General features: G+C 41.6%; 4 protein-coding genes across 10 annotated transcripts in view; 1 reads left to right on the top strand and 3 right to left on the bottom strand.

Annotated features, from left to right (window-relative positions):
• The first annotated feature begins 39 nt into the window (after positions 1-39).
• On the top strand, positions 40-5,162 carry gemin4 (gem (nuclear organelle) associated protein 4). 2 transcript variants are annotated; one of them, XM_079579482.1, is made up of 6 exons: positions 40-191; positions 548-2,446; positions 3,367-3,517; positions 3,710-3,977; positions 4,111-4,749; positions 4,864-5,162. In XM_079579482.1, exons 1-6 carry the CDS (start codon positions 182-184, stop codon positions 5,083-5,085), a joined length of 3,189 nt encoding a protein of 1,062 aa, XP_079435608.1. In that variant the 5' UTR covers positions 40-181; the 3' UTR covers positions 5,086-5,162. The 2 variants fall into 2 exon arrangements, with proteins under 2 accessions (XP_079435608.1, XP_079435607.1); XM_079579481.1 differs by having other exon boundaries at positions 3,707-3,977.
• Positions 5,163-5,453: 291 nt separating this feature from the next.
• LOC306962770 (TLC domain-containing protein 3A-like) lies at positions 5,454-7,182 on the bottom strand. Its single transcript, XM_079556045.1, has 5 exons — positions 6,999-7,182; positions 6,432-6,515; positions 6,111-6,324; positions 5,948-6,043; positions 5,454-5,777 (listed from the first exon to the last, which is right to left on the bottom strand). The coding sequence occupies exons 1-5, from the start codon at positions 7,121-7,123 to the stop codon at positions 5,484-5,486; spliced, it is 813 nt and encodes a 270-aa protein (XP_079412171.1). The 5' UTR covers positions 7,124-7,182; the 3' UTR covers positions 5,454-5,483.
• Positions 7,183-8,083: 901 nt separating this feature from the next.
• Positions 8,084-10,537, bottom strand: LOC306964175 (GTPase IMAP family member 8-like; the record flags this gene model as incomplete). The annotated part of the gene is made up of 4 exons (XM_079558117.1): positions 10,055-10,537; positions 9,617-9,857; positions 8,786-9,136; positions 8,084-8,637 (listed from the first exon to the last, which is right to left on the bottom strand). The coding sequence occupies exons 1-4, from the start codon at positions 10,283-10,285 to the stop codon at positions 8,084-8,086; spliced, it is 1,377 nt and encodes a 458-aa protein (XP_079414243.1). The 5' UTR covers positions 10,286-10,537.
• A 1,666-nt stretch (positions 10,538-12,203) lies between these two features.
• The window catches only part of usp2a (ubiquitin specific peptidase 2a), a 32,560-nt gene continuing 30,591 nt past the window's right edge, over positions 12,204-14,172 (bottom strand). For 3 of the 6 annotated variants that reach the window (XM_079572270.1, XM_079572271.1, XM_079572272.1), the window contains 4 exons: positions 13,991-14,069; positions 13,770-13,874; positions 13,537-13,657; positions 12,204-13,151 (listed from right to left, as the gene is read on the bottom strand). In XM_079572270.1, the coding sequence (XP_079428396.1) occupies positions 13,067-13,151; positions 13,537-13,657; positions 13,770-13,874; positions 13,991-14,069 (390 nt within the window). In that variant the 3' untranslated portion in view covers positions 12,204-13,066. The remainder of the gene's footprint in view (positions 13,152-13,536; positions 13,658-13,769; positions 13,875-13,990; positions 14,070-14,172) is intronic. The other 3 variants (XM_079572273.1, XM_079572274.1, XM_079572275.1) reach the window with 3 other exon arrangements.

The following is a 14,172-nucleotide window of genomic DNA, read 5'->3' as shown; positions in this document are numbered from 1 at the left end:
AGTTCACCTGGCGAGGCGCTGTAGAGCACAGTGTGAACCGGAAGTGGACTGCAGACTGTTGACATGCTGCAGGAAAACGCAGGCAACACAAAGTTATTTATTTTGTCTTTTGTACAATCAGGGGCACAGTCAGTGTATAATAAGAAGAAAGGCATCGTTTAGGAGTTTTGAAGGCTACAAAATGAACAAAGGTGAGTTAGATTTAGAGCGCAGTAACTTGGATCTCGAAGGTGAATGACTGACTAGCAATTATAATGTGTGGTCATAACTAAACTTACTGTACTTTAAAATTGTAAATCAATGTTTCCACTATAATAAACCCCCTTTGTAATATGTGTTAATCTTTTACACATTCGCAAAGTGTGCTAGAGGCATGAAATGTACAAGCTACTGTTTTAGTAGTAATATAACAGTCTAGATGTGTCATACTTTTTGCCCATGTTTCATTATATTACTTGGATACCCACCATTTTCATTCTCTGAGCATTTTGTATTAGTTCTTCTTGTTTGGTCTAAATTACTGACTGCTGCTTCCTTGTGTTTTCAGACTTTGCTGTCATGCAGGGTGCTTTCCTTGCGGCCAATAAGGTCTCCCCACTGTGCTCCCTGCTGAAACCCGACTGGGACAAAGTCGGCTCATCCATTCTTGGTGCTCTTCGAGAAATCAGTGAGCAGAAAGACAGCAGAGACGATGTGAAGAAGACTTTACTGTGCGCGGTGTGGCTAAAACTGCTCTGCGCTGAAGCTGAGGAAGACATAGAAGTGACATGGAGAGAGAGTTCATTTTTTGCTTTACAAAATGGCCTCCCTGATTTGAACCGGGTTGTTTTACTCGAACTGGTGAGGTCAACAAGGTCTGCGAATCATTTCACACGCCTCCTTTTGTGCCTTCCTCCATCTCAGTTATGTGCCGAGCTCCAAAGGTTTGTGCAGCACATCAGTAGCAGCCCAGTACGGGAAGAAGATCTACATTTTTTCTTGGCTGTTTGGCAGGAGTTGTGGCAAATCGCAGATGTGCAAAGTGATAGTACAGAGAAAATGTTTGCACAGGAAGTTTCTCGTCTGTCTTCAAATGCATTGCAACAGCCGGCTAAAAGGATAAAATTAGACACACCTGACTGCCCTGACATCTTGGACATCCTCTTTCATGCACTAAGAGACTTAAAAGACCAAATAACCACGGCCGAACTTGGTTTTAAAGCACTTTCCCTCTCTCTCAATGCCTTGTACACATCCTTCCTCATCGATGCCGAAGCAGGGATTTCAACTAAAGAGAAGCTGGAAATCTTGACGCAAATGGCCACAATCAGAGAAAGGAATCATGAAAAACTAAGCCCTAAAATGATAGCTGACTCGTTGAAAGATTTGACAGCCACCCAGGTACCTTCCAAGTTTAAGCCTTTGCAATTAAATCTTGGGCAGGTTTTGGCGATCGTCACGGACATCACGAAGTGTTGGTTCAGTAATGGTCTTTTGAGAGTTGAAGACCGATCAAACCCAAGTTACTCTACGTTTACATTAAAACTAAGCCTCCAAAATGTCCTTGCAGCCTTGGACAAAACAGGTGAAACTGTCGATTGCGCATCTCTTAAAAACCTGTTTGAGTCGTTAGACTTCTCAAAAGTGGATGGGAGTCCTGATTTTGCAGCCAAAATCACAATGACGGTAATATCTCATAAAATGGACGCCTACTTAAACTTCGCCTTGCTGTTTGCCGGTGAGAAAAGCTGGGCTGCGTGTGACGAAAGCTATATTAACTTCCTGGAGAAGAACCAGTCAGCTTTCAGGGACCATGAAGCGGTTGCTCAACTCGCCCAAAGCATTGTGGGTAAATTCAACTCCGGTTTTGTCGATGTGGGCCATTATAGGAAGCTTATGAAGGTAACGGCGGATATCTTTTCTGCCCTGAATGTAAAGGATAAAAACAAAGCACTGGCTGCCTTGATGGACGTTTCTACAAGAGGGTTTTTTGGGAGTAACACGCCCCCCACTGTGACCACCAGCTTCGAACAAGAGCTGAACATGGCGTTTAACTGCATCATTCAAGGAGGAGGCGGGACATCAGCGTTTTCTAACTTGAACACAGCTGCTTCATTGGTCGCCAGAGTCGCCTTTCAAAACCCAGAGGCTGCGGTAAAAGCTATGTGTAATTCAGCGATATCCAACAAAGGGGCTTTCACTATTATGGCAAAGATACTGCAACTGCTGCCGGGGCTGTCAGGGCGGCTAAATGAATCAGCGCGGGATACAGGGGGAAAGGGACTACTCTGCAAATGTGTCAAGGACATCATGAAGGCTAAACAAATGTCCCAAGATGAGAAGGAGCAGCTGGTGAAGTTTCTGTGTCTGCTGATGCAGCCTGTAGAGGGGGCTGAAGAAGAGGGACGGGGGCAGAGCTTCATCCTGCCCCAAATGGTCATCTATGCTTTTGTTCTCCCAAACCTAGGTGGGTATGTTGTTATGATATGATTAGGGCAGGGTACCGTCACATTTTTCTCGATACTGGTACTTTAACAATAGTTGGTTTTCGATACCAATCCTGAAATATTTGCCATATAGAACCATAAAACAAATGAATAATGTTCATTTATTCCTTTCCATTAAATTTCTTTTCACATTTGTCTTCCTTTATCAATAAAAGGGCGGGAAAAAACACTTTCCATGATTTTCTCATAATTTCCCCCAATTTTTAACCAATGTGTTTTTTCCCCCAATTTTCCCAAAATGTGAAAAAAAAATTCTCCCATTTTCCCCTCACCCATTTGTGCGTCAAATGATCCCTTTTTTCATGTTTTTTCAAGTGTTCCCTCCTTTCTCCCCCCCCCCCCCCCCCCATTTTTCAAATGTTTTCCCTAATAAATCCCAATTTTTTTTCCACTTTTTTCAATTTTTATTTAACTTGTGTTTCCCTTTTTTTTTTTCTTTGAAATTTTTATAAACTACAGCATCAAAACTTGAATATAAAGATTTTATATTTTGGTTCTTGCTTTCGATACTTTTATTTTTTCGATACCAGAACTTGTTTAACGGTACTCAGCTCTATTTGAACATTGAAACAATATGATATGTACCTGAAACTAGACGTTTGTCAAACTTGAGGGCTATACCAAGTGTTCACTCTCTCAGCTGTTCCATGTATTTGCCAGCAGAGGGTGCACCTAACAGTCTTAATGTATTGTTATGATATAATTGATAGTTTGAGGATTACTACAGCAATGAAATTTGATCATATTTTGGCCATTTCACCTTCAAGCTAATTTTCTCATTTTAAAACCCTGAAATTGGGCTTATACATAAATTATACCAATACCCCAAAATTGGAACTGCACACAACAACCATTTTTCTGTTCTTCTAATTGTCTCCAGCTCTGGGTTGTGTGGACCTTGAAATGAGCCTGCAGCTGCTCCACCGCGCCCTCTGCCTGCCCCATCAGGAAGGCGCTCCTCACTGGGTGATGCTCTGCTCGCCTTTTCCCCTGCTGCTTGTGCTGGCGCAGCTTCACAACCACACCCTCAGGTAGAACACGACATGATTACGCTCTTCTTTTTGGTTTTTGCAGAGTTATTGAACAAAGACATATACAAAGGCAGACAATGGAAATTAGCAGGCATAATTTTAAAGTTACATTAAAGCAATAATAGTTTGCTAGGATTTTTTGGGTGTAAAGAAACATGTTTGTGAGTAATGTACCTCTTTCATCTTTAGCAGGAGAGGGGAGCAGTCCTCAGACCGCACCAGTGTACTATCCATGGAGACTCGGGAGTTACTGGTGACCGTCCTGGTGGCTTTGGGACAGGTGGTGGGGGCTGAGGTGATGGCAGACTCCGACAGCTGGTCCAGGGCTCTGTTCTGGCTTTACAATAAAACCGAGGAGCTGGACTGGACTGTGCGCTTCCTCTTAAAACCTGTGTGGGGCGAGCACTTCAAAAACGAGGTCCCTGCGTCTCTGCTCGCTGTCTGTGACCTACCGGAACAGGTTAGAACCACTCATACTTTCTGTGCCACGGAACAACTGTTCTAAATATGAATAGATGTTTGTAATCCCTACTTCACAAAGACGACAAAATGCAAAATAAGTACTGTTTTCTGTCTGTTTTCCCTTATTTTAGGAGTGGTCGGGGGTGGACCTGCCCCAGTATGGTCCCGGGACAGGTCTTGTAGCCTGGATTGAGTGCTGCTGTATATCCGACACCCTACAGTCAACAATGCTGTCCTGTCTCAGTCTCGATCAAAGCAAACCGGACCACGTCAATATGTTCAGCAAAGGCCTGTTGGTGGCGCTAACCCAAGCCCTCCCCTGTTGCTCCTTGTCCCAATGGTCTCACCTTTTAAGGGCCCTAAGATCCCTCATCGACTCCGGACGCCTCCACGTGCCCTTCTCCCTCGAATATTGCGACTTCCTGCCCCTGTTGGATTTGAGGAGGTTTGCGTGTGAGCTACGCCTCTCTGTCCTGCTCCTGAGGGTCTTCCAGCTCCTGTGCGGGTCTAGCTGCGCCCACTGGCTGTCCCGCGACGGCTGGGGTCATGTCGGGACGCTGTACGCACACGCTGTGAGGGAGATGATTGGCGCACTCAAAACCAAGCTGCCTCTAACTTTAGCGACAAAAGACGCTTTGGCTGAAGACTCTACGATAAACCACAGTGAGGCAGTGGAGGGAAAGGAGAGAAAGGAGGGAAAGGAGAGCGTCCCAAGCCAGGAGGTGCTGTTTGTACTCAGCCAGATCTACTGTCATGTTCAGCACGTCCAGGTAAGTTCACAAGTGTTTTTCTGACTAGGGTCAAATTCGAGAAAGTCTGACACTGTCCAAATTGTAAATACTGGCTGCCCATACTGTTTTCCTTCTATTCTTCTTACCTCGTAGGTGATGTTGCCAGAAGGCCAGTGCCAGCAGTTGTTCCTGTCCAGTCTGGAGCTCCTCAGTCACTACGAGGCTGTGATGGGGGCGTTTCCGGAGAGCAGCAGCGCGTTAGAGAGCGACAACACGCGACACTTCTTCAACACCATCACAGAAAACCTTCAGAACCAGGAAATGAAGTCTGTGCTGCAGCAGAAGATCGCTCAGCTCGTTTCATCGGCGGCTTAAGACACTGTTCACTTCAATAATATCTTGAATCTTCATGTGGTATTTTTGTATTTGTGTCAATAAAATAATTATTTGTGCTAGCAGTGATTGATTACTTTTGCGTTGTAATTTCAATTTCAACTACTGTACTGACTGTTAATAAGGTATAAAAAAAACAAACTAATTTACAAAAAAACAATAATAGTCATTTTAATATCACTTTAAAATTATTACATGGATATTTTACTGTACAAGGATTGCAAAATGGCATCGTGAAGCAGCAGTTTCACATCGTAAGGGTCAAAATTTCAAGTAACACATCTGTTTAAAATGCTCAATTGAAACACAAAGCAAACATTTCATTTCAACACAAACAAGATTAGTGCAAAATTTTGATTTCACGGATGAACTGTCCTCAGTCAGTCCTGTTTACTCTCTTTTTCACTGTCAGTCTTTGCTTTCTTCTGGCGCAAGTAGAGTCTTCTAGCTTTCTTCACGAGGAGGATAAACCAGTAAACCTGTGGTGCCAGGATGACCACGTTCCCCAGGTTGCAATGCAGCGGTAAATGAAAAGCCACTTTGAACAGAGGGATCCCAAACTGCTGCCCGTAGGTCCAGTACATGAAGGGGAAGATGAGGATCCGACAGGCGAAGAACGTCAGCAGGACAACGAGCCCATTGAGCCGGTGCAAGCAGGTGTCGTCCAGGCCCAGCTGCGGAAAACAGAGGGGGAGATGCACTGGGAACTAAGCGACCCAATGTAGTTTCAAAAGAGACGTGACAAAACAGTCCGAAAACAAAACACACAAAAGCACATAGTCACATAGCCTGACTCTAAAGCAGCTAAACTTCTCAATGAAAAAGTCAATATGTGTGTGTTTACCTGGATAAGGATTTTGCCGATAGAAACAAATGGTGTGCTGAACTCTGTTGTGAAGAGGCAGCCAATGAAGAAGTCGCCCAGTCCTCTCCTGAAAAACTACAAACAAAATGTCAACCTTTGTGGTCTTAAAAACAACAAGATACTGTAGAGTACCATGAGTTACCAGAGTTATGGGCATGAAAACAGACACCAAAGTCACATGATGCAGCACCAGCATCCAGTCTTTATATAGGAAAGCCCGGACAGCTTGAAGGGAGTGACGGTAAGTGGTAGGGCTTTTAGCTTTCTGAGTGTGGAAGTGGCTCAGGTACATGGCAAAGATGTCAAAACTCATGTATGGAGCTCCAAAGATGGCAAAACTATTTACCAGCCAGTGACTATTGAAGGACAAAAACACACACACACATTTTAAAGTACTGTGTCTTTGAAGGTTATGGATATGGTTATAATGCTGTAGGAATGATTGGCGTTGATCGGTACCTACTTATCATTCATAACATCTTTGCAGGACGTGACAATTATAACTCCTGCAGCTGTGGCCAGTGACCCATGGACAGCAGAGACCAGCCTATGGGGAAAGGGGATACATGAAAAGACAATGAGATAGGCTTGCACTTAAACCTTATTAACAAACCCATTATAATAAAATACTTATTGGCATATGACATATAACCAATCAATGTTTTTGTTGGTGGGTTTATTTTGTTTCTGATTTAATAATAATAGTAATTTCTGAATCAATGATATTCCTTGGATCACTGATTATTAATTGAACTAATGTATTAAAGGTGTTTAAGCGTGATGCAGTTTGTCTTTGTTAAACAATAAATATAATGCTATTGCTTCAATGTTCAGATTTAAAGCCCTGCCATTTACTCAAATTAATTAGCATATAGTTTAATGAAATGTTTTCTAACTAAAATAAAGGAATAATAATAATTGATTATAATGAATTGAGCAATAAACTTTATTATTGTATCAGCATAAATAAATTGTATCAATGCAAAAAAGCCTGAGTTTAAGTTGATAAGTTCAGGTCGGCGCCACTGACCTCTCGCTGACACAAACCACGTCGGCGTCGCTCCATTTTGGGAAGAGCCTCGTTAAAACCGTCCTAAAACTGAAGTACAGTCCCGGGAACACCACAGCCCCGCAGGCCAGAGCAGAGAGCAGCATTTTTCAGCGGAATAAAGCAGTGAAAGGTGTGTTTACTAAACTGAAGGAGCTAGCATTAAGCTGCACGCGCTACTTCCTATTTTTGTTGATGACGAGAATGAAATGAACCAATGAGAAAAGGGCGTGACCTCAGAAGACCCTGGTTACAAAGTGGGCTTTGCTTTTGCAGAGTTGTTTATATCAGTCACATTATCTGTTATTACACATTTCACATATTCACATTATGTTATTTCTGCTTTTAACTGTGGTGTGAAGCACTTTGTGGCCTTTGCCTGTGAAAGGTGCTTTATAAATAAAGATTAGGCTACTTACTTACTTACTTACTTACTTACTTACTTACTTACTTACTTACTTACTTACTTACTTACTTACTTACTTACTTACTTACTTACTTACTTACTTACTTACTTACTTACTTACTAACTTACTTACTTTCTTACTTACTTATCTGAATATATTACATAACAAGTTATCCAACCAGTTTGTTGAGGGTTATATAATTATTTGATAATGTTTGACAAGATAAGTTACATACTTATTTGCACCTCTTAGGCTCACTAAAACCATAATAAAAATTTAAAAGGTAGATTATGTAACACATAAATGAACAACAGCAGTAAACCTTTAGAAGAAGCAAAGAGGGAGCCAAGGCACTCTGGATAAGCATAGAAAGCTATTTTTTATTACAGCGTCACGTGTCTGAAGAGCACCTGGTTTGTATAATTTACTATCTCACTGTCTTTCACTCTGCTACTGTGGCGATCCCGTGCGCACTCTGCTCCTTCTTTCACAGCAGGAAACTGTAAACTACCGTGTTATATTAACTAATGTAATTAATTAGGAAAACTCTTGTGTGTTTTATTGACAGACAGATTAACCAGTCTGATCATTCAGCCCCATCATGTAACAAATCAATGAATTCACCCATACTTTAATTTTGCAACAGTTTTTAGTTCTTTGTTAAATTTGCTGAACCTTGTTTAGAAGCTGTAAAACCTGCTCATCATCTTGTTTATTCGTATCAATCACATGATGCCTGTATCCACATTTCCCCATTACCCACTGCAGAGCCGGTCCTTGTTTCGTGACATGTTTTTCGATTGTTTTTGCTCCGAGCTCATCTCCAAATGTAAACAAAACTAACATGTTCCCCCAGACATCACCCCCCAAAACACTAAGATACATCTCCACTGCTGCTCGGTCCTTTTCTTTGAAAGAGTCTATGGGTAAAACCAGCAAAAACACTACTTTACTTCCTTCAAAACATAAGTAGGGGCTTTGGCTGATTTCGGTCTTCACTTTTTCAGAATTGGCCAAACCAAACAGACTCCAGCCGGGTGTGTCCACCACAGTCACAGAGGTGCCATACACGACCCCTTGTCCCACGCTGCGAGTTTTGAAGTCTGATGTGAACTGTGCTTTGTCCAAAATCATGTTTCTGACTGAGCTCTTCCCCGATTTCCTCCGCCCCAAAAGAACAAGGCTGAGTGGAGACCCTCGATGTGATGAAGAAGCTGCAGAACAGAGACAGAATAAAGCAGCATGAACCTCTTGTTTTGTTCTTCAAACATTGGTCACATATTACAGTAGCTGTAATACAAATGTTTTATTTGCTTGTATTGCTCTAACTGTAGCAAACCAATAATGGGCCATATTATGTACCTCTGGACAGGTGAAACGGTGCTGCAGACCTCCCCTGTCTCCGTGGGCTGCTACATACATCTCGTAAGCAATATCCATCTGACATCGGCCTCATCTCTATGCGCTCTTGTGTTTCCAGCATGCTGCTCTCCTGTCTTTCACGTGCAGCTCCCCTCCTCAAGTGGTCACATCCCTGTGTAGGATGTCCCGATGTGTCAGTCATCCTTTGTATCTTCAAAAACAGCTGTTGGCGCTCAGACTGGGATGTCCTGGGGTGATTTGTCAGGACATGGTAATGGTTTCCACATCGATCCAAGAGCCACTGCAGGGACCTGCCCTGTCGCGTGACGAGCTCCTGGACGGACATGTCTCCTGTTTAAAACACACAGTAAGTTTTTCGAAGTACAAGAAGCGCAAAGAGAAAGTAGTTGTTGATTACAGACTGAACTATGAAAATCATCAATCAAATTTCAAGAACAGGTTGAACGGACCTTCTAGCAGTGAGTTTTAATGTCAAACCTTTACGGAACTAAAAGGGTTTCTTTAATACAAAAACAATCTTATTATATGAATATAAAACTAAATGCATAAAAAAACACTCTCTTCAAACTCACCATCTTCAAAGCTGGTCTAAGTGCATGTTTTGTTAGTATAATGTAACATGATAAATATCAGATATAAACTATAATCTTTAACATTAACAATGCAGCGTGACTGTATTGATACATATTGGCATATTATTACACCCCCTCACACCCCTGTTCTGAACGCAAAAACTATCTATCTTCAGATTAAATTTTATATGTCCACCTATGTCCAGCATTTATTTTCAACAGCTATGATCTGATTTACCTAAACAGTCCGCATCAGTGAAGAGTGCCATGGCCTTCTCCCATACAGGTGTGTGTAGTCTCCTCAGCTGAGCCTCCATCGCCTCCCACTGTCCCGGGCCGAAAGGGGAGAGGACAGACAGGACCAGGAGCACCACACAGGGCTGAACTCCACACAGAGATAAGCCCCTGTCCAGCTCCTGAGACACTCGACTTGAGGTGGGACAGTCAGACAACCAACCAGGAGTGTCCACTACTGTAACCTAAAGAAACAGATGAACTAGCCTGACGACTGAGATTGTTTTTGTATTAAAGGTAAGTAAGGGGGTTTTGTTGTGTGCTAATGTTTACAAAACCATAGTTTGAGCCACAATAGTTTTTAATTTGCCTGTGTTTTGATTAGGGCGGCTTCTACCACAACTCCACCAGCTTCCAGTAATAATTTCTGTTAATTTCAAACCTGTTTTCCAAATATGATGGCTGTTGCTTTGCTGCAGTGCGTCGTGTTCATGCCAAAAGCTTGTCTTCCTAAAATTATGTTTCCAGCTGAACTCTTTCCACTCAGCTTCTCCCCCAGCAGCAAAACCACCAGCTTGGACTCACTTGGCCCTGAAGAAATACAATTATGATTTACCAAAATACAACTCTGTGTGTCAGTGGCAGCCAGTAACTTACCAATGAATCGGGCCATGTATTAGGGTCCAGTATTTGAATCTGGCCACTAAATCCTACGGCAAAGTGTACAAGCAGCTTTCCTGCTTGGCCTGTCGTCTGTTCAGGAATACATGAGTAAATGTAGTGATTAATAGGAAATCCGTGTCAGCTGCACCTCTGAGGAAGGGATTGGTTGGAGACAGTCAAAGTTCAGAGTAGATTTTCCAGAGAAGTGTGGCCTTGGTCAATAAATTACTAGCCATAAAGGCGAGGTTGATGCAGTGGATAATAGCACATAGTAGCTGGTAGATATTGGATTGTACATGCTATTATTGGTATTCATTAAATAATGGGAAAAATATATTGCTGCTTTTATCAAATGTAGGGAAAAACTGAATAAACTCCTCTTCAATCTTGGTCTTCTGAATAAAAGTGATACTTTGATACTTTGGTAACATGGTTATGGTTATCATCATGAAATAATAAGTATTGGATAATTGTGTACACAGTGGTCCATGGGGATTCAGTTGAATCTCCAACATGTTTCCTGTTATAACCAGTTTGTCATGTTATAAATGAACTCTCATTTCAATTAATGTACCTACTTTATGTGGTTCGTTGCTGTGTGCAGCCTCCAGTTGTGGACCTTCAGTGACACTGGTTTGGACAGAAATGGGCCATTCGTGGATAATGGAGCAGGAAAGTAGGCCAGTTATATGCACAGCTCTAACAAGTGCAGACAGGAAATACAGCAAAACATCTTATCTGTAACTGTATGAAATCATCAAGTCACACTCTCGCCAGAGGCAACAATCAAGTATCTTTTTGGCCTACTTTGAAAATGCAAACATACAGTTTTCATAGAGATTATGTGTGTGATGTCATAGCATAGCAACAGCATGGCAAAACATCCCAAATGAGTGGCAGAGTGGTAAGTCTACATAGTTATATAGAGAGTAGGCAGGAGAAATGGGTGCTCATCGAGATCTAAGGGCCAGAATGCACTTGAATAAAAACAGGATTGAGGTGCTCCATATCCCTTTTTTAAATACATTGTATTATACATAGTTTGATTTAGCCTCTCGGCACAGAATGCCATATAATCTGTTTGAAATAAAAAAGAAAGCATGTGCACATACCCTCAACAGTTTATTATAGCCATTTCTGACTCACACAAACATCCTTTGTCTTTTAGGCTTCCTTTTCTTTTTTTAATTGTAATTATTATGTTTATTCTGTTTGGCTCCATTCACTGTAATCAACAAAAGCAGAGTTGTCCAGTAAAGCAACTTTTAATTCCTAACAACAATGATTTTAGACAAATTAAATGGTTATTTGACAATGATTCAAATGAATAAAAAAACATTTCTGTCATATCTTTCTATTTCTGCCCTTGCAGAAAGCTCAGAGGTGAAGCCAGATTTTCTATTTAGTTGTCAAGTCCTACTGGCTTCTGTAGATTTCAACATATTGTAACGTCAGAAATGACCACATGTCGGCACTGTTGAGCTTTTGTTAGTGTTTTGTTTTGATCCTCACCAGCCGTTTTAAATGGTACTGGATGAAGGATGTATGTGTATGTATGTGTTTTTATCATGACCAATGACTCAATGCCATATAATTGTTACTGGAAATTATATATCGGTATACATTTGTTCTTATTCTTATTTTAGTATACCTTTTGTTTCATGCTGACCACTACTGCCCTAGATACAATTAACAACCAAATTAGTCATCATGCATTATGGTGCCTTACACATTTATAAACCTACCTCGGCACGTCAGCACTGAACTTTGGCTGCTGCCCAAGCAATTTATTATACAATTTAGTATTTTACTTGATGTAGCCCAGTCGCATAAAAAAATATTCCTAAAGGTAGATGGATTCGGACACAATGAAAAGACCAGGAGTAAAAGTAAAACCACGGTTTGACTTTATTCATATATATATATATATGTATTTATATATATTCATATGTTTGACGGCCACTATTAAAAAGTGTGTCACATTATCACCTTTAAGCATAAATAATATTTTTGTCTCTTGAAACCTGGTAAAGGAAACCAACTGAAAACAGTTACGGGTCATTTTCAGCACCATTGAATAGTACATTCTCCATATTGCATCAGGATATAAAAATATACAGATATCATGAGTTTTTGTCTTCAAAACATTCGTTCGTGTTGTTCAATGGCATGAGACGAGAGGAAGAGAAGCCCTCCCCAAATAATGAGGCTGTTACCGTTGTATGTCATTAACCCTAACACAGTCCATTCATTCACAGCACTTTTAAAAACATCAGTAGCAGCCACACGTGAGGGGGAACTCAAAACAATACAGTTCAGAGGAACCGCTCCTCTGATACAGGCCGGACGTCCCGCCACAGCAATAAGGAGTGTTGAAGATGGGCGCGTTACTGCCATCCAAAAAGATCATTATGGTGATGAAGCTCGAATACCGTCCAAAACAACATTAACAACATAAAATCAAAGTTCAAAAAGTCCAAAAAATGCAATAAATCATTTTTAATGGATCGAGGCAAACTGAAGCAAAGAAGGCGCAGTCAGGATGAGTTTGCAGTGCATAGAGAGGGACTTTGGAGATGTGACCTGGTGGGATTATTGCCCTGTTTCTCACACGCACTTTACACCCAAACAGTTTACAACATTTGTCCCAGGACACACAAAAGGACGGGGAGGGAGCTGGACGATTCCCAAAGTGTAGCGGAGCGCCCTCTAGTGTGCGCGCTTGTCAGAAAAGTCCCACCCTCTGTTGGTGTGTGAGAGCATTGCCATAGCCCCGTCCCATGCCGCAGGTTTACATCCGCGAAGAGGACGCCAGCTCGTAGAACAGCACGTAGGCGTCGCTGCTGCGCACTTGGCTGGAGGACATTGGCGTTACTCTGACAACAGAAGGAAAACATCGTGTAAAACATACACAGTGACAGTAAATGCCATCTAGTTTGACACTCTTAGTTCAAAAGAGTAATTCCTGCTTTTGTTGCTTTATAAATTAAGTAAATAATTTTGGATTCAGATGTTTCACCTTTGTTGAGGCAATACATTGCGACAATTTTTCTAGTAGTAGTATTATATAGTATTTTCTAAAGGTTAATACGTAGAGGGATTTAATGTGCGTACTATAACTGTATAAAGAGTATTCCATTATCCAAACCACGTCACGCATTAGATGTAAGATTAAATTGCATGTAATGAGCAGATGTTTGACGCCTAGAGAGGTATGTAATTAAGTCGAGCTTCTTTCTAAGTTGGGCTCTTTGGACGCACCTGGAGTCATTGAAGGTGTACCATTCTCCCGAGTTGGGGTTGCGACAGTAGGCTGTGTAGTGACCGCCCATCGTGGTGCCTGAGTGGTTGGACACTGCATACAAGTTGTACACTGCATTTACTGCGGGGAGAGAAAACAACAACAACAGAGGAATGATTGTTTTGTGGGGCAATGTTAATTTGAAAACATCATATTGTTGCTGTAATAATGTGTATAATGAGCGTGTACTGACTGCTGTTGTCAGAGGCGAACTCCCGCAGGTCCAGGTCCTTCATGGGAAAATTTACAAAAGTTGTCAGTTTGCTGGTTCTTCGTGCCTCCGAAAAACGCTTTAGGTCTGAACAGTGGAGTTAAAGAACAAATACTATTGAGAGGTCAAAATGCGTTGTCAAAAAGTCAAAAGAAAACATGGAGCATTTTATCTGTTGTCGTGAGTGGAAGTGAAAAGGATACGTAGAACTAAAATCTTGGGGAACTTCTGTATTGTGAACTTCTTTGTGCATCTCCTTCTGGCTTTACACCGGTAACACGTCTGAGAGGGGAAAGAGGAAACAGCTCAGTACATTGCAGTATTGTAGATGTAGCTTCCACAATTACACATCAGATCACCAGTGGTTACAAAAACAAACAAACAA

The sequence above is a fragment of the Gobius niger genome, assembly GCF_951799975.1.
Source record: "Gobius niger genome assembly, chromosome: 1".
NCBI lineage: Eukaryota > Metazoa > Chordata > Actinopteri > Gobiiformes > Gobiidae > Gobius > Gobius niger.
The sequence above is the reverse complement of the archived record's forward strand: the minus strand, read 5'-3'. Positions and strand labels throughout refer to the sequence as shown.

Bases quoted from the DNA above. Each gene is read 5' to 3' on its own strand.
- gemin4 (XM_079579481.1), top strand. The intron at 3,518-3,706 runs GTAGAACACGAC...TTTCATCTTTAG, and splicing joins CTTCACAACCACACCCTCAG to CAGGAGAGGGGAGCAGTCCT. The intron at 3,978-4,110 runs GTTAGAACCACT...CCCTTATTTTAG, and splicing joins TCTGTGACCTACCGGAACAG to GAGTGGTCGGGGGTGGACCT.
- LOC306962770 (XM_079556045.1), bottom strand. From the start codon at position 7,123: ATGCTGCTCTCTGCTCTGGCCTGCGGGGCTGTGGTGTTCCCGGGACTG. The intron at 6,516-6,998 runs GTCAGTGGCGCC...CTTTCCCCATAG, and splicing joins GTGGTTTGTGTCAGCGAGAG to GCTGGTCTCTGCTGTCCATG. The intron at 6,325-6,431 runs GTAGGTACCGAT...GTCCTTCAATAG, and splicing joins AAAGATGTTATGAATGATAA to TCACTGGCTGGTAAATAGTT.